Here is a 16,274-nt window from a genome sequence, read left to right as displayed (position 1 = left end):
GCCCCGAGGGCCGGAGCCGGCGCCCCTGTTTTGGTTCAAAAGGGTCGGGGCCCGCTCTGCGGGTCCCCCCTTGCAGATGCCAACACCGCCCCACACCGCCCGCCTTGGGCCGTCCCTGCATCACACCGGGGTCAGGGCGGGCCCTCCTCAGGAGGGGTCCCGGGCCGGGGGGTTAGCGAGGGGTGGGGGGTCCCGCACGGGCCCCCTCGTTAGGAGGGGGTCTGGGGGGAGGGGGTTCAGGAAGGGCCCCCTCGTTAGGAGGGGGCCCTGGGGGGGGGCGGTGGGTGGGGGGTGGGTAGGGCCCCCTCCGGAGGAGGGGGTCCCGGGGAGGGGCGGGGGGCGGGCCCCCTCCGGAGGAGGGGGTCCGGGGTGGGAGGGGTTGGGGGGGGGGGTTTCCCCCCTTAACCCCTCCCACCTCGGACCCTCTCCTCCGGAGGGGACCCGACCCGGGCCCCTCCCCGGGGACCCCCTCCTCCGGACAGGGGCCCGGGGGGGGGGGGGGGGGGGGGCGGGTGGGAGGGGTAGCAGAGGGGGGCACGTCACTCTGTGCTGTAATTAACACCTATGAGGTTATGCTCCAGAGCGACGTGCCCCCCTCTGCTACCCCTCCCACCCGCCCCACCCCACCCCCCTCCCACCCCACCCCCCTCCCACCCCACCCCCAGGGCCCCTGTCCGGAGGAGGGGGCCCCGGGGAGGGGCCCGGGTCGGGTCCCCTCCGGAGGAGAGGGTCCGAGGTGGGAGGGGTTAAGGGGGAAACCCCCCCCCAACCCCTCCCACCCCGGACCCCCTCCTCCGGAGGGGGCCCGCCCCCCGCCCCTCCCCGGGACCCCCTCCTCCGGAGGGGGCCCTACCCACCCCTCACCCACCCCCCCCCCAGGGCCCCCTCCTAACGAGGGGGCCCTTCCTGAACCCCCTCCCCCCAGACCCCCTCCTAGCGAGGGGGCCCGTGCGGGACCCCCCACCCCTCGCTAACCCCCCGGCCCGGGACCCCTCCTGAGGAGGGCCCGCCCTGACCCCGGTGTGATGCAGGGACGGCCCAAGGCGGGCGGTGTGGGGCGGTGTTGGCATCTGCAAGGGGGGACCCGCAGAGCGGGCCCCGACCCTTTTGAACCAAAACAGGGGCGCCGGCTCCGGCCCTCGGGGCTTTATTATCCGGCACCCCGAACCCCGCGGCTGCGGGGACACAGACAGAGACAGGCGAGAGGGAGAGACAGGGGGATAAGGGAGAGAGACAGGGGGATAAGGGAGAGAGACAGGGGGATAAGGGACAGATGGGGGAAACAGGGGGATAAGGGAAGGTGACAGGGCAGGACAGGGAAAAGGAAAAGGAATGAAACAAAAGGAAGAAGGAAAGGAAACGGGAAAGGGGAAAGGGGAAAGGAAAGAGAAAGGAGAAAAGAGAAGGGAAAGGAAAGCGTAAAGGAAATGAAAGAAGAGAGAGGAGGGGAGGAGAGAGGAGGGGAGAGGAAAGGGAAAAGAGAAAGGAAAGCGGAGGGGAGGTAATGGAAAGGAGGGGAGAGATAATGGACAGGAGGAGCGGAGGGTCAAGGGGCACAGAGGGACAGGGAGAGGAGGGGAGGGGTAAGGGGTAGGAAGAGGAGGAGAAAAGAGGGACAGAACCTCACCTGGGCCCCGCCTGGGGAGCCCGCACCAGCTACGTCCGTCCCCTCCCGGCGCTGGGGAGAAAATGGCGCCTGAGGCGGTTTCTGGGGTTTAAATGACCTCGGTCCCGCCCCGCGCGCCGTGGCCTCGCCCTGCTCACACCTGGGGCGGCCGCGAGCTACGCACGCGCTCTGATGTCTCGGGCTACGCACGCGCTCTACAGTCTCCGGCTGCGCACGCGCTCTGCAGTCTCGGGCTGCGCACGCGCTCTGCAGTCTCGGGCTGCGCACGCGCCCTGCCGTGCCCCCTTCTCACACCTGTGCCGGCCCCCGCCCCCTTGGCCCCGCCCACCTGTGGCCCCGCCCCCGCAGCGCTGTCTTGCGGCCACGCGGGGGCGCCGCGCTCGCTCCGCTCCGTGTCCGCTTCGATCCTCCCGGCGGGCGAGAGGCGGCACCGCCCGGGACATCCCGGCTCCCCCCTGCGGCGCTCTGCCCCCCACCCCGGCCGCTGTCGCGGCCCCGCCGCAGCGCGCCGTGCACTGTGCGGTTCCCACGGTAAGCCCCCGGTAGGGCCGGCCCCGCAGCCCCGGAGAGCGCTCTCATCCGGGGCTCCCCGCTCCGGCCCGCCCGAGACCACTGCGCCGCCGGGACAGAGCATCGCCCGGCTCTCCCTCCCTTCCCCTGGGCCGCAGCCCCGTGGGGCTCTCGCCGGTCGCGCCCCCGTGGAACCAGCGGGGCTGGATGGCCGTGAGCGGGAGGAGCCGCTCCGGGGCTCCGGCGGGACCTTCCTCGGTCTCCAGTGCTCTATTTTTCCCATGCCAGTTGCCTTCTTCTTGAACTGGGTGAGACCTGTCAGACCGCTGGGCTTACTTACGTAGCCGGTGCCCAGGGAGCTGCCCTCTCTGCCCGGTACTTGCTCCAAAGCTTCCAGAGGCACCAGAGCTGGCCAGCAAGGAGCTGAGTGGCAAGGAGGTGGCTCTCCATACCACCAGGTAAGTGGTACTGCCTTTGTGCAGGTTACAATCCCAAAATAAAACCATTTGGATTGGAAAAGACCCCTAAGATTGATCCCGGTCAGTTCCTGACCCTTCCTTCTCCCCGTGGTTTCGTCATTGAGGAGATGGTCTTCAGTTCCCTCAGCGGTGCAATCCCAGCAGGAGCCGCAGCCCAGCCCTCCCCCGAGCTGCCTTCAGCTCCAAGTGCTGCCCTGACACCGGCCCCGGCTGAGCTCAGAGCTGGGAGAGCCCCGGGGACAGGCGGGGACCCAGGGGCCCGGAGGGCAGTGCCCAGCGGGGGCCCAGTGGATCCAGAGCTTCCGGCCACTCTCCACATCCAACCGCTCCCCCAGGTATCCCAAAATATGCTTCAGTGGGTCCAACACTAGGAGCTTTTATCACCAGACTGATTCTGGGATCTCGATTCAATCAGACAAGACTTGGCACATAATGAGGGAAAACAGACACAAACTCTCCCATAAATGCATAAAGTTACTTTATTTTCAGTATACATTTATTTAATTTTGAAAAATATAAATGCTAAAATATCTCATCATCTTTTGATTCCATAAAAGTCACAATAGAAAGCTTCATAAAACTGTAAAATACTATAATGTTATAAGGAATTTCATTTTTTATATTACTGGAAAAAAAAAAATCACTTTAGTATGTTTGAAATGTTTTCTGCTTTTTTTCCTTGTAGTTCCACCATCTGATCCACTTCATTTCATCCTGAGTCCTTGTTCCCTCCTCCAAAGAAAACAGGGACTTAGGAGAATTAAGAACAAGAACAAAAGTATCTGAAAGTGCGATTCCAACGCAGAGACGAAGGTGCGTCGGCCCCGGGAGGGGGCAGCGCAGGCCGGGGCTGGCACAGAGCTGGCCGTGGCGGGCTGGCACCTCGCATTTGCGGGGGAAGGTCGTTTTTGACGGCTGCCTCTGATCTTGGAGGGCTTTAGGTCGGTCTCCACACTTATTCCCTCAAGCGCCCAGCCAGGCTTTTCCGACAAAACCCCGGATTTGGATGGAAAGGACGTTCTGGTTGTTCTCAAAGGCAGAGAACCTCTCCCTGTCACGCTGCAGCTCCTCCCTGCCGCCGGACGTGGGTGCTTCTCATGCAAAGCCGCAGAACCCTTGGTCCTGTCGGCAGCGCCGCCCTCAGCACAACACAAAAAACACAACACAGAGAGAGAGAAAGATCTACAACAGCAGTCAGGACACTTCAAGTGTATTTAACACGGTTCAGAAGAGAAGACCTCATTTTTGGGGAGACAGGTCAGCAGGCAGCAGCAGCTGGAAGCTGTGCCCATGGAAGGGAGCGGGACGGCCCCTGCTGGGGATCCCCCTGATGGCACCTCTCCTCTGGGATCGCTGCACTGCACGGTGTGGGCAGGACGAGCACCATCCCCCACGCAGCTCCTGAGTGCTCCACAGGCCACGCTCAGCCTGTCCCCACTGGGTGCCAGCACTGGTGTCCACCACGGGATGGAGAGCGCTGGCTAAAGCTGGCATCACGCTTCCCAAGTTACCTGTCCTCCACCTGCAGAAGGGATCCCAGAGCTGCTCCTTGTCAGGCCTTTGCCAAGTCTCCCTGGCATTTTCAGAGCAGGTTTCAGCCGGGTTCCTGGGATACCCAACACAGATTTCATGGAAACTGAAGGGGAGACCCCTCGAGGGCGAGCAGGGGCTGTATGGAGGTGGTGGCTCCTGTGTGGGAGCAGATGCTAAAATTTGGCATTTAAGGTCTCAGCACCATCAGAAATTCCTCTTGACTTCACCAACCCAGACTTTGGTTTCACAAGGACCAAGTGGCAGCATGTGCCCATCCTCTGTGATGGGATTGTCTCCATCAGGGAATTCGCCTCGAGAGCCGGGGTACTTTTTCTTCTTGTTCTGTTTTTTATTTTTGGACGAAGCTATTCGTGTGTTCCCCATGTCCTGGTGAAGCCCAGTTTCCCAAAGCTGCCTTTAGATGCACACAGCACTATGAACGTGCTACAGAGAGCCCAGCCTCTCTCCTGATGTGATGTCCACTCTCCTGGGATGCCCACGCCTGGCCTGCTGAGCCATGCTGCATTGCTGGTGCGGCGCAGAGCAGCCAAGGTGCAGGGTCACTTCTGCACATGGTGCTGCACAGGGCTGGAATGCAGGAGGATGTGGATGTTTGTGAATCCCAGTGTCAGGATGAACATCCCAGCAGGCCACCTTCATCTTCCTCCCCGATCACAAGAGATTTATGTCTCTTTCAGAGCAGGGGGTGCTCATTAAAAAAAAAAACCTCCAAAAACCAACTTAACCCTAAGGAAAACAGATGCTTTGGAGCAGAAGGTGTTAACTGAACTGATCCAGCCCTATGCCACGTCCTGGAGATTGTGGTGTGATGTCGTGGGTTTGTTTCTTGTAAAAATCACATGATATATGGTACAATACATTTTTTACAGAAAGCCTGGCATCTAGAAATAAGAGGTAGAACTACTCATAACTATATGTTTCCTGCTGCAGGAAAAAAATTCATTTTTCTTTACAGTAATTAAAAAAAGGTTAAAAAAATTGTCAAAAAAAAAAAAAAAAGGTTGTAGGTTAGGCCCCCATAATTTAAACAAAATAATCTAGGAAAATAACACTCTTCCATGTACCTGACGGATTAAGTCCATTAAAGTGTTTCTTTAAAAAAGCTTGCATAGGAAAGGGACATTTCCAGACATGCTACAGCAATGGCAACGGTCTGTCTGTGCTGGGAGTGAAGTACCTTCTCGTTTACTACAGGAGGGTTAGCAGCACGTTCCAGCATCTGGGAGCAGCAGCGGGAGCAGACACGGAATGAGCCTGGGGGTCAGCCGGGCAGAGCACGGCGCAGTGCCTCCTGCCCTCGCTGCTGCCCCCGCAGGAGGAGCCCAGCAGAGCCCGGGCCGTGGGCAGGGAGGGGCGGCGGCTGGCTCCGGCACCTCCGCCGCTGGGAGCAGGGAGCTTCTGAACGTTTGGCTAGTGACAAAATGGATTCGTACAAGATCCGACAGACAGACAAATTACAAAGTAGTTTCTGTTCCCTTGCTCCTCCAGAAATAACCATTGTCTTCAGGCTCAAGTTCTATTCTAATTTGAGGCACAACTTTTACTGGAGTTCGTGGAGGGCTGCAAAGAAGAAGACAGACAAGGTCAGAGCAGCACAAATGCTGGCCTTTGGGAATACACAGCCAGATTTAAGGTAAGGCCCACACACAGATAATGTGAATGAGCTGGTCTGAACACTGCTGGGACACCTCCAGGGATGGGGCATCCTGGTGCTCCAGCCCAGGCTGTGACAACACCCCCCAGCTGCCACTGAAATACTCCAGGCATGGCTGCTGGGATCAATTTCAGTCTAACACCTGTAAGCACAGACACATCTTTGCCATTTCAGAGGAAGGAACCTCTGACACTCCCAGTCCTGCTGCTGGGAGGCCCAAGCTGCCCCCAGGGACTGGACTCTGAGCAATCATTACTTGCTGCAGCTTGAGTTGTTCTTGACTCTGTTTTCCACCACAGATATGTTAAAATGGATTACTTCCCCTTGGCAACCACCCCCTGGGCTCCTCCCAGCAGCTCCACATCCTTCTCCTGCTCTGATTCCCAAAGCTGTCCTCTGTGCAGCAGCCAGGAGGCCAGGGGAGCCATCAGGGCTCTCACAGGTTCTCCTCTCCCCATCCCAAGCACTGCCAGGGGCTGGAGGAACTGTGGAATCAACTTGTTCACCATCACCCTGGGAAGCAGCAACCCAGTGCAGGGAATGCTCTCCGAGTGTTTTTGAAGAGTCCCCTGGAGGGAATGTGCTGTGTCCTGAGGGGGCAGAGGTGCATTTCGGGGTGCTTACCTTGGCATGGCGTGTGATTGAAGGAAGGGAATTGTATCAGCACGATGTGTGGCGTTCAAGGAATGTTGGTGATTTTTCTCCTGGGGGAAGAAAGCCTCGCTGTCACTGCTGCTGCACCCACTGGGCCTCCAGCCCTGCCTCAGCTCCCCCCAATCCACGGGCCAAGCTCCTTTCCTGGCAGCTGCCAGATGGATTTACAGCTTGCTGAGGAAGCACTGCATTCCCATCTCTCCTCTGAGGTACAACCCTTGGGGTGCCAGCAGCCCCATCCCCAGGAGTTCCCCCTGCCTGGCTTCTGGCACTTACCTGGGACCTGCCCCCCTGGGCTACCCAGCTCTGTCACCCCCAAGCCCTTGGGAGACACGGGGTGGCTTCTCCCTGCTGGCCCTGGGGAGCCACGTTCTCTGGGAGTGACAGTCCCACTGCTGCTGCTGCTGCAGGAAAGCTGCTGCCAGTGCTGCTGGCAGGAATGTGCCCTGGATCACAGGTACACTCAAGCACAGTCCCACAGTGGTGCTGCATTCCAGCTTTTTTGTTCTCTTATTCCAGAGGCCTGATATGTTTTTATTTTTATTTTGCATTGTTTTTAATTAGAAACCAGCAAATAAAATACTGGATTATAACAATGTATAAATACTCAAACCAGCTACAGCTCAGCCCATGGCTGATTTCCTCTGTTCCATCTCCAAGGGCAGCCCAAGCACCAGGTTGATGGCACAACTACCTTTTCCTTAACGATTTTAGCCCTTAAGATGTTGGAAAAAAGGCATCTGATCCTAAAATCCTGAGTACTTGGGATGCAGTTTGTTTTTAGTATCAGGAATTAAAAACATGGAATGAGGAGGATATGAGGTTGCCTGTGGCTGATTTTGGATGATGTGCTGACATCAGCAAAGCACTGAGGATATATAAATAGCCAAGAGAATGCCTCCTTTCCAATGGCTTTAGTTTATATTCCCAGTCTCTGAGTGTTTCTGTGTCTAAAAGCCACAGGGTAAGGGGCTTGCCATTCCCTGAGGCCTCCAAATGCCACCAAAAGGAAAGAACCTGGCTCCCAGCTCCTAAGACCTATGGATAATGTCAGGATCTAAAGATCTGGGGGTTTGGGTCCTGCTCCTAGGAAGCACTAGCCAGGCAGTAGCACTCATTTATTTCCTTTGTACTTCTCCCCTCCCACCTCACAACAAAAGGGCACATGACACCCTGAGAATGGTAAAAAGTCATCCCAAAGGCAAAACCACCGAGGTCAGCTGGGATTCCTCACTTAAAAGAGGAACGTGTAAAGTGGGAATGACTGAAAATAAAGATTAAATTCAACAATTCCAGCTATTAACATCAGAAATGAAAACCTCAAAGAAGAGCACAAGCCACCTAAGAAGGGAAATATGTTAATGGCCAACTGATCTCTGCCTGTGCAGCTTCATGACACAAATAAATAATTCCTCTGTTAAATGCTGATTTTTGCAACTGCTTGGCACCTAAGGGAACAAACAGTGACAGGACAGTGCTGCAAATCCAGAACACCAGGCTCAGTGGAAAAAAAAATAAATAAATCCCACCATCAGCAGGTTAACACCAAGGGGGAGAGGGAGAGGAGAGGAGGAGAGAGTGGGTGGCCAGGAGACCTGTCAGGAGCTGGAGAAAAGCACTTAAACTGGAGGCACCAGAAGGAACAACACTGAATTTGTAACCAGCAAAGAAAAAAAAGCTCACAAAAGCAAAATCTGTCATAAAGCAGGGGCCTGGAAATTAAAAAGGAGAGGAGGGGGGGAAAAAAAAGAACAAGAGAATACTTCTGAAGTAAAAGGAAAGATTAAAAATGTTTGAAAAATCACTCTAAATAGACACAGATATATTATTGTAGTGCAAGTGAGAGTCAAGCAGGCATGCAAGAGCTTAGTTCTACTCACTGTCAGCAGGTTTGCTATCACTTAGGAAAGGCTCCTGCTCCATGATGTCCATTGGTATTTTAATACTTGGGACTTTTTCTGAGTAGGGGCAGTCAGACTGTGAAAGAAACGTGTAAAAGGTCTTAGAACATTCCCACTGCTCTCTCTCTCATCGTCTCCCACACATCAAATTATCCTTCACAGAGTTCTGTAGGAACAGGTAAAAGAAAAGAAGGGAAAAGAGAAAAGCATCCTCCAGCTTAGCTGCCAGATGGATTTCACTGGCTCCCCACTGCACCCCACTTCCCTTTCATTACCCTCATCCTCCAAAAATAAAACAGAAAAGGATCCTCCTGTGGGACTGTAAATTGTAATACAGCTCCTCCTTTCCCACCCCATTGTCCTAAAAGACACCATGACACCAGCAAACAGAGATGGAAAATGCATTTGGGGGCAGACACAGCAGGGCCCTGGCTGCTGGAAAAGCTCCTCCAAACCCTTCATCCTGCTGGGATTCTTGTAAAAGCCCTTGCTTGTTCCCAATTGCTCTACAGGGCCCAGATATGGCATGGCAGAGGCTCCTTACATCACACTGGCTCAGCTCTCTCCTGCATGCAAGTGGAGTCAAAGCCAGTCTCAGTTACTCCTCTGGTTCATCAATTCCAGAGCCCTTGGAAGAATTCTCTAACCCTGGCCCAGCCAGAGAAAGAGCAGCCAGCTCAGGATGGGGCACAGGGAAGAGCTGGGGTCCCCCAGAGCTGGGGCACCAGCAGGACTTCACACCCCACTGCCTTCTATCACCCCCCTGCTTCTGCTCAGGAGGAGGTGCTTGGAATTGTTTGGCTTTTTTAAAAATAAAGGGAACTCCTCAAAGCCAAGGAAAGGCTGTTACTGCCTAACTTGGCCAAGGCAGGAAGGTGGGATGTGCCAGAAATGTTGGGACATCTTTGTTCCTGAAGAGAACCAGACCCACAACACCGGGCTGGAGGGAGGAGACCTTCCAGTCAGGGCAGGAAAACACTGAGGAGGCCAGAGACTGGCTCTCCCTGGATTATTATTCTTATTTTTCATTTATTTTTTAACATAACTGATACCCAGTGCCTTATTTCATACTCCAACATCAAGATGTTTCCTCTGGACTATTTTTATGAGGCTGAGGGACAAGCATAACTCAAATAAAGCACAAGCAACACCCAGCAGTTCCCTTGGATGAACTCAGATCCATGCCTTGCCCCCCAGATCCCACAGGACTGACTCTGGGGCTGGATATTTCTGGAAGGGAAAGGGTGAAAATAATCCAACCAGTAATGCCCAGTGCTGTCTGTTCAGGAAGCTGGGAGAAGCAAGTGCTGAAAAAAACCAGCAGGAGTTAAGAACCAGTATTTTGCATAAAATGTGTTACCCATTAGATAAATTACTGTACCTGGAAGAGAGGGAACACCTTAAAAGAGACAGGAGAGAGGGAAGCCATGGCTGGGGATACACTGCTGGATTCCCAGCCTCAGGAGGAGGGGATGGAGTCCAAGCTTTGCTGTAACTCAGCAGGGCCCCTTTCACTCTCACCTGGGTTTGCTCAAAGGTGCTAAAGAAAACCCTGGGAGCTGGAGCCATGATGGGACAGGGCAGCTTGCTGTCTGAACTGAAAGCCAGTCCTCCCAGCTGTGCTCCAAGGGGATTCTCTCCCAGCTTCAGGTGACCTCACCTCTCCCTACAGCCCAGCAAAGGCCCTTCTTCATGGACATGAGCAGAAGAAGTGACACCATGCCTAGAACTCACCACGGAGTGTGTTTAGCACTTCAACATAAATGTAAAGGATTTCAGTTAGACCTGAGCAGGAGAACATTTAAGGCACCAAGACTACATTTCTTCTTCTTATATGTACAGGAGGAAAGAGAGCAGTCAAAGGCACATGGGTCTGGCCTAGCCAGGTCACTTGTCACTATTTAGGGCTTGCTGCCCCCTGAGGTAGGACCAGAGTGTACTGCAGAGGGCACAGCTGCTCAGGGAACGTGTAGGTGATGAGTTTTACCAACACCAAGCAGTTCTTCCTGCAATATCACAAATCACATCTCTTTTGTGCTTTCCAAAAGAGCCATTACAAAAATATTTCAAAAAGAAAAAAGGAACCCAGTAGGAGCAGAGCTGCTGGTGAAAAGCCTTCTCCTCCTAAAATGTAAGAGACAAGGAAGGGGAGAAGGGCGTAGGAGGGAAGCTGGAGGAGGCAGGGTGATGAGAGGCATTCTAGCAAGGGGCATGACATCTCAGCAGGTACCTGGTGCTCCTGGGAAGTGTGATCTCAGCCCTAGCAATGCACAAACCACCCACCACAGGCTGGAAAAGGGAAGGCAGTGTAGGAATTAAGTTTTCCTTGGGACCCATTTGCTGCAGCAGGGGCAGACTGAGCTGTCAGCTCCACAAGTGGCTGGCAAATGTCCAGCCTGAGCACTGGGCAGGGCATGGAACCTGCAGGGGGTGAGCTGCCTAGGAAGGAGCAATGTGACAAGAGCAGGAAGCTCCTTACATCATCATTGTCACTGTCCATACTGCCCTTCTTCTTTTTCTTCTTCTTCTCATCCTCTTTCTTCTTCTTGTCCTTTTCTGGAATGACGTCGTCAAGAAAGCTTAAGTCATGCTGGGAAAAGAGGTAGTCCATGGCTTTTCTGACTGCCACCAGGGCCAAGATCTGCAAAGGCAGAGAGGGATTCCCAGTCACATTTTACCTTTCACTTGGCACACTGCATTCCTCTCAGTTCTGCTTCTAAGCCCACACTCTTGAATGCTGGCTGTAAATGAACATACAAAGAAGGTGGTGAACACCTGGGACATCTCTGTCAGCTTAAGAGGTTGTGCTGTGACTGCCTCATGTCAGAAAAAATCAGAAGCAGTGAGATAGTCCTGTATATAATACTTCTGTATTAGGAAATAAATAGCAAAAAAATGAGCACTTTCATTTCCTTTTGGAAGCAGGTTCACAGGACAGCCAGAGTAATAAAAGCTATTTCTCACCACTTGCCCAGCTGAACTCCTAAGAAATCTGACAAATGCCAATCCACGCCCCCAGAGTTTGCAGAACAAAGTTTACTGGGATTGTGGCAGCAGGAAACTGGAGTAAAAGCTTGTTCTGTGCAAGACTGCAAGGAAAGCACTGGGAAGAAAGGCAGGGATGTGAAATGGGTGCTTACACAGACACAGGGTCTGACAGCCCCAGCAGAGATCCCACACAGGCCTGGCCAGTGGGTGCAGCACCAGGCTGGAGGCTGTAACCTATTCCCAAGGCTGCCTGTAAGGACAGCTTTGTCCCAGGCCATCACAATCCACAGCACAAACAATTCCCAGGAGAAGGTCTCAGGCTCTGATGGCGTCAGCTGAGGCGCGGTTACGGACGTGAGGAATTACTCAGGGGTGGAAAGGTGCCACCTGGGACCATCCCACCATGGGTTACTGTGCTGGAAATGCCTTTCCTCCAAATAAACAGGGACTTGGCCACGGCCTGAATCCTCACAAACTGAAGTTTGCACTTTTTTTTGCTCATGAGTGCAGAAAATTGAGCTCTTGCCATCATATCCAGCTCCATCGAAGCTGTGGCTGTGCCTTCTCTGAGTCTGCACCATTCCAACAAACTTTGTCAGCCTTGGGTTTCACTCAGATTCTAACATGGGCAAAGAGATTTTAGATCCAGCTTCCAACATCAGGACAACACAGCCATGGAGTTATGATGGAATGCCAGATTGGTGGGAATCACTGATTTTTACATCTTTCACAGGAGCATGTGTCTCAGCAGGAACATTTGGAGGATTTTTTTAACTTGCACCATCTTTTCTCATTTCACCATCTTGTTCTTTACCTGGGGTCTGCCCTCCCTCCTTCTCTCCCTTAAATAAGCACTGCAGCTCCTACCTGCCCCCACAACTCAGATTTTACTCGTCCATAAACCTGAAATGAGGTGACCTGGGACCAAGATTTATGCAGGAGTTTCATAAAGCTTTGCTTTGCACAAGTCAGACCCATCTCCAAGCCACAGTGCCGAGCTGTGTCTATAGCTCCAGTAATAACATAAATTATCACCCAGAGATGGTAAACAACATTAGTGTCTTGTTACTTGAGTCCAAGGAAAAGAGCCATTCCCTGTCCCTCCCTTTGGCACCTCTCTCAGCACTGAGCCTCCTTCTTGGTTCTGTCAATTTGTGCTATTTAAAAGCCAGGGAGACATTCTGCATCTGCTAGCTAGCGTGGGCTAAACCAGAAAAACTCTGCCCCTCTCCTTGGTTCATGCAGCTCAAGGAGAAACCACAGCAAATCTAACCTTGGCAGCCAGGAATGGTCAACACTAACTACACCTTCCTGGGAAAAAATTAACTTTCCAGGCTCGTTTTCCTCCAGAGGATTTATGGGAAGGCAGCCACAGCCACGCTGAGCCCGTGCAGTCCTACCTGAGTGCCACGGGTGGAGCTGTGAGGCACAGACTGGCCAGGGAGAGGCTGCACTGACACATCAGCAGGAGTGTGAGAGGGGAAGGAGCAGGCTGTGGGCCAAGGGAGGGCTGGGAAGGACAGCATCACCTACCATGACAGGGAATATGATAGCAGCCACGGTGGATTTGAGGATCCAGAGGAGGGCCAGGCACACCACCTGCAGGAAGGTGAAGAGGTGCACCCTGCGCAGCGGGACGTGGCGCAGGTAGATAAAGTCAGGCTGGTGTTTTAGAGGCATCAAGAGCAACTTCAGCCGATCCATGAACTGCAAATGGAAATGAAGAGATGTTGAAACGAAACCCAGGATGCACAAAAAAGAGAGAAAACAAGATGAGTGCCCAAACCAGGGTCAGCGTCACACTCTGGGGCATTTTTGCTGTTCTCCCCCTTCCCTGCTCCTGCCAAGGAAAGACATTCAGCCTTTAGGAAGAATGCTTTTGTTTTCCCTAAATAAATCAGGAGCAGAGGTCAACGGAGGCGAGGGCAGACACTGCATTGGCAGAAAGCAGAACAGCACCTCACTGAAGAGCAAGGAAGACGGGCAGCTTTCCCAGCAGTGTCCCTCTGCCCTGTGCTGGACCGGATGGACTCGGAGTTAAACCAAAATGGGGATTTCTCAGGGAGTACAAAACACTGCTGATCCCAGTGCCCCCACCACCTGGGTGGGGAGCAGGGGAAATCCCCTCCAGGAGAGCCGGCCTCGGGGCAGCAGGACAATCCCCTCGTTGTCCCCTGCTGCAGGGCGGGCTCACTGCCCACTGCCGGGACCGCAGCAGTGAATGGAAGCTGGAGCTGTTCTACAGAACGCCTGAGGGAATTCTGGGGCTCACAGAACAGGCAGTGCCTTCCCCTCGGGGCACAACCCGGCGCCAAGAAGAAAGGCCACAATTATCAGGGTGCCAGAAAGCAACAAAACCACTTCCAGCCTCCTTGGGCCAGCTACAGGCATCGGGCATGAGAGTGGCTCCTTATGTAAGAGTTCCTCAACGACAAAGAGAGGGGAGTGGCTTCCCCTCCCTGGAGAACAATGTCCCTGCTCCTTAGCACTGAGGAACAACCCCCCTGCCATAAATCATCCTCCTTCCCTGCCTTCAGTCTGCGGCCCAGGACCCAAACTACCCCGGGAGTGAGCCTGAGCTGGGGCAGAAGCCTGCAGAATCCTGGAATGGTTTGGGTTGGAGGGGATCCTAAGGGGTTCCTCTTGTTCCACCCCACCAGACCAGGCTGCTCCAAGCCCCATCCTGGCTGCCAAAGATGGACCCAGGTCTTCACAAAGCACCCCTGGCGCTGCCAGTGCCCACCTGGCCACTGTCCCTTGGTCTGCCCTCTCAGGACACCAGGCTCGTAGCAGAGCTTGCCAACAGCTGCCACCCTTCATGGGCCTCTTGGGAAGGAGGAGGAGCAGCCAAGGAGAAGGGTAAAGCTGGAGGGCTGTGGAAGGAGCCCTGTGCTGGCTGATGACTCACCTGCACGCCGTTGAGGGATGCAACTCCCATGTAGAGGAAGACACCGTAGAGCACGGGCATGGGAATGAACTGCAGGACAAGAGCAGGAGAGCCCAGGTGAGAACCTCCCTGCACACCACTAACACATGGTGGGACAGCATTCCCCCTGTCAGCAATCCAAACTGCACCCCAGGATGGACAACACTGAGGAACGATGCCATGGAAGTAATAAAGCAAAATAAAGCTGAATAAACAATAAATCCTCCTGCTGTGCTCTGAGAGATGCGAGGACATGTGTGCAATCACACTCTCCCACTTCACCAGGACTTGGACATCTTGTCAAGAACCAGAGGGAATGTTGCCAGTCACTCAGCAAGTCAAGGAACAGGTGGGCAAATGTGTTCCAGTGAGCTTCAAACTGCCTTTCACCTCTGATTTGTGGTGTGACTGGAAGCAGAAGGCAGAGAAGGAGGAAAGGCAGCACGATCCTGTAGTTTGTGGTACACCCTCTTTTCCCAGGTAAGAGAACAAGAATAAAAGGACTCAAGTTGTGCCAGGGGAGGTTGGGTAGGAAAACACAGGCAGGATATTGGGAAAACACATTGATAGAAAGGGTTGTCAAGCCCTGGCACAGGCTTTCCAGGGCAGTGCTGGAGTTGCCATCTCTGGAGGAATTTAAAAGCAGCACTCGGGGACATGGTTTTAGGGTGACCTTGGCAGTGGTGGTGGAACTGGGTCATCTTAGAGAGCTTTTCCAATTGAAACAAACCTGTCATTCCATGTCCAGTCCAGCTCAGTAAGCCATGCAAATCCATGCAGAAAGGATGTTCTCTGGAGTCCCACCTGAGCAGCAGCAGTCATGCCAACCCAATCTCTGCCTGCTCCATCTCTCGCACACATTAATCCAGAATTACTCCCAAATACAGGACTGGCTTCCCTTCTGCGTTGCCAGGATGTGTCCTTGCAAACACCACTTTCTGCTCCCTCCAAGAGTTAAGTGCTGCCCCTACCTCCACATGGGCACATCTCCCTTTGGGAGTGAGGAAGGTGCAGGGGAGCAGCAGCCAGGCTGCCTGGAATGAGTCTCTGTCCCTCAGCAGAGAAGTGGGCAGCCAGCCTGGCATGACAGGAACAGGGATGCTTGGAACAAACCACAGGCAGTGAGTGGCTGAATACCAGCCTCTGTGGGATTTACTGGTGCCCAGGGAGGATGGAATGAGTTCCAAAGGATGGTCCCTAGTGCAGTACCACGGGGCTGCCACTGAATGGCAGCCACAGCCAGGCCATGGCACCCACTGCTCCCAGCACTCCTGAGCTAGGAACCCTCCCCTTTCCCCCCTGCACTGAGCTCATTAGAGAGGCAACCAACACGGCAGCCATGCAGTGTTTTAGCATATTCTCCACCACCTTGCTCACTGCTTCCAGCAGGCATTTCCCTGGGGGCCATGAGCACCAAAAGCACCCAGCCATATGCTATCCAGAGCCTCCCTGCCTGCATTTCTCCTTCCTTCCTCAGTCTCCCTGCCTGTCCCCTCCTGCGAGCTTCTGAACTGCTAACTCATCCTTCTCCTGGGTATTTTTGCTCCTCGGGGTGAGCCACACTGCTGCTTCCCATCTGAAGGTAAATGCTTTTTCTGCAGCTTTTTCTGGGCTCTGCCAACACCTCTGCTGTGAGAGGGACAGGGACCCGGCGGGGGCTTCACAGAGCTGTGGGTGACCATGGGATTCAAGGCCCTCCCTGGATCTGAGGGATGACACACGACACAATACAGTAAGCGAGAGCTGAGCTTGCCAGCTCATTTTCACTGCTCTCCTCTCCTGCCCTTCTGTTTATTTCCATGGGGTTTTTTTAAAGTAAGAAAAATGTGTGAATATTATTTCAGCATTCCATGATGATGAATCCTGTAGATCATCCCGAGGTGAAACCTCAGTACCTGAGCCTGCAGAGCAGCAAGTGGTGCTATCATTTTGGAAGACTTTCTCTTGGTGAAGTATTCCCTAACGATGGGGGTGCTGGCTT

At 54.0% G+C, this 16,274-nt stretch overlaps 1 protein-coding gene and 1 long non-coding RNA gene across 4 annotated transcripts in view; one reads left to right on the top strand and one right to left on the bottom strand.

Annotated features, from left to right (window-relative positions):
* The first annotated feature begins 2,023 nt into the window (after positions 1-2,023).
* Positions 2,024-5,042, top strand: LOC132325992 (uncharacterized). Its single transcript, XR_009486105.1, has 2 exons — positions 2,024-2,595; positions 2,744-5,042. It is a non-coding gene; the product is annotated as an uncharacterized LOC132325992 (long non-coding RNA).
* SLC4A4 (solute carrier family 4 member 4) overlaps positions 3,078-16,274 on the bottom strand; it is a 140,374-nt gene continuing 127,177 nt past the window's right edge. For all 3 annotated transcript variants that reach the window (XM_059843563.1, XM_059843565.1, XM_059843564.1), the window contains 6 exons: positions 14,276-14,344; positions 12,901-13,074; positions 10,859-11,020; positions 8,359-8,455; positions 6,449-6,528; positions 3,078-5,730 (listed from right to left, as the gene is read on the bottom strand). In XM_059843563.1, coding sequence (XP_059699546.1) covers positions 6,485-6,528; positions 8,359-8,455; positions 10,859-11,020; positions 12,901-13,074; positions 14,276-14,344 — 546 coding nt within the window. In that variant the 3' untranslated portion in view covers positions 3,078-5,730; positions 6,449-6,484. The remainder of the gene's footprint in view (positions 5,731-6,448; positions 6,529-8,358; positions 8,456-10,858; positions 11,021-12,900; positions 13,075-14,275; positions 14,345-16,274) is intronic.

Source organism: Haemorhous mexicanus, chromosome 4 (assembly GCF_027477595.1).
Source record: "Haemorhous mexicanus isolate bHaeMex1 chromosome 4, bHaeMex1.pri, whole genome shotgun sequence".
In the NCBI taxonomy this organism is placed as follows: domain Eukaryota; kingdom Metazoa; phylum Chordata; class Aves; order Passeriformes; family Fringillidae; genus Haemorhous; species Haemorhous mexicanus.
Note: the sequence above shows the minus strand (reverse complement) of the source record. Positions and strands in the feature narration are given on the sequence as shown.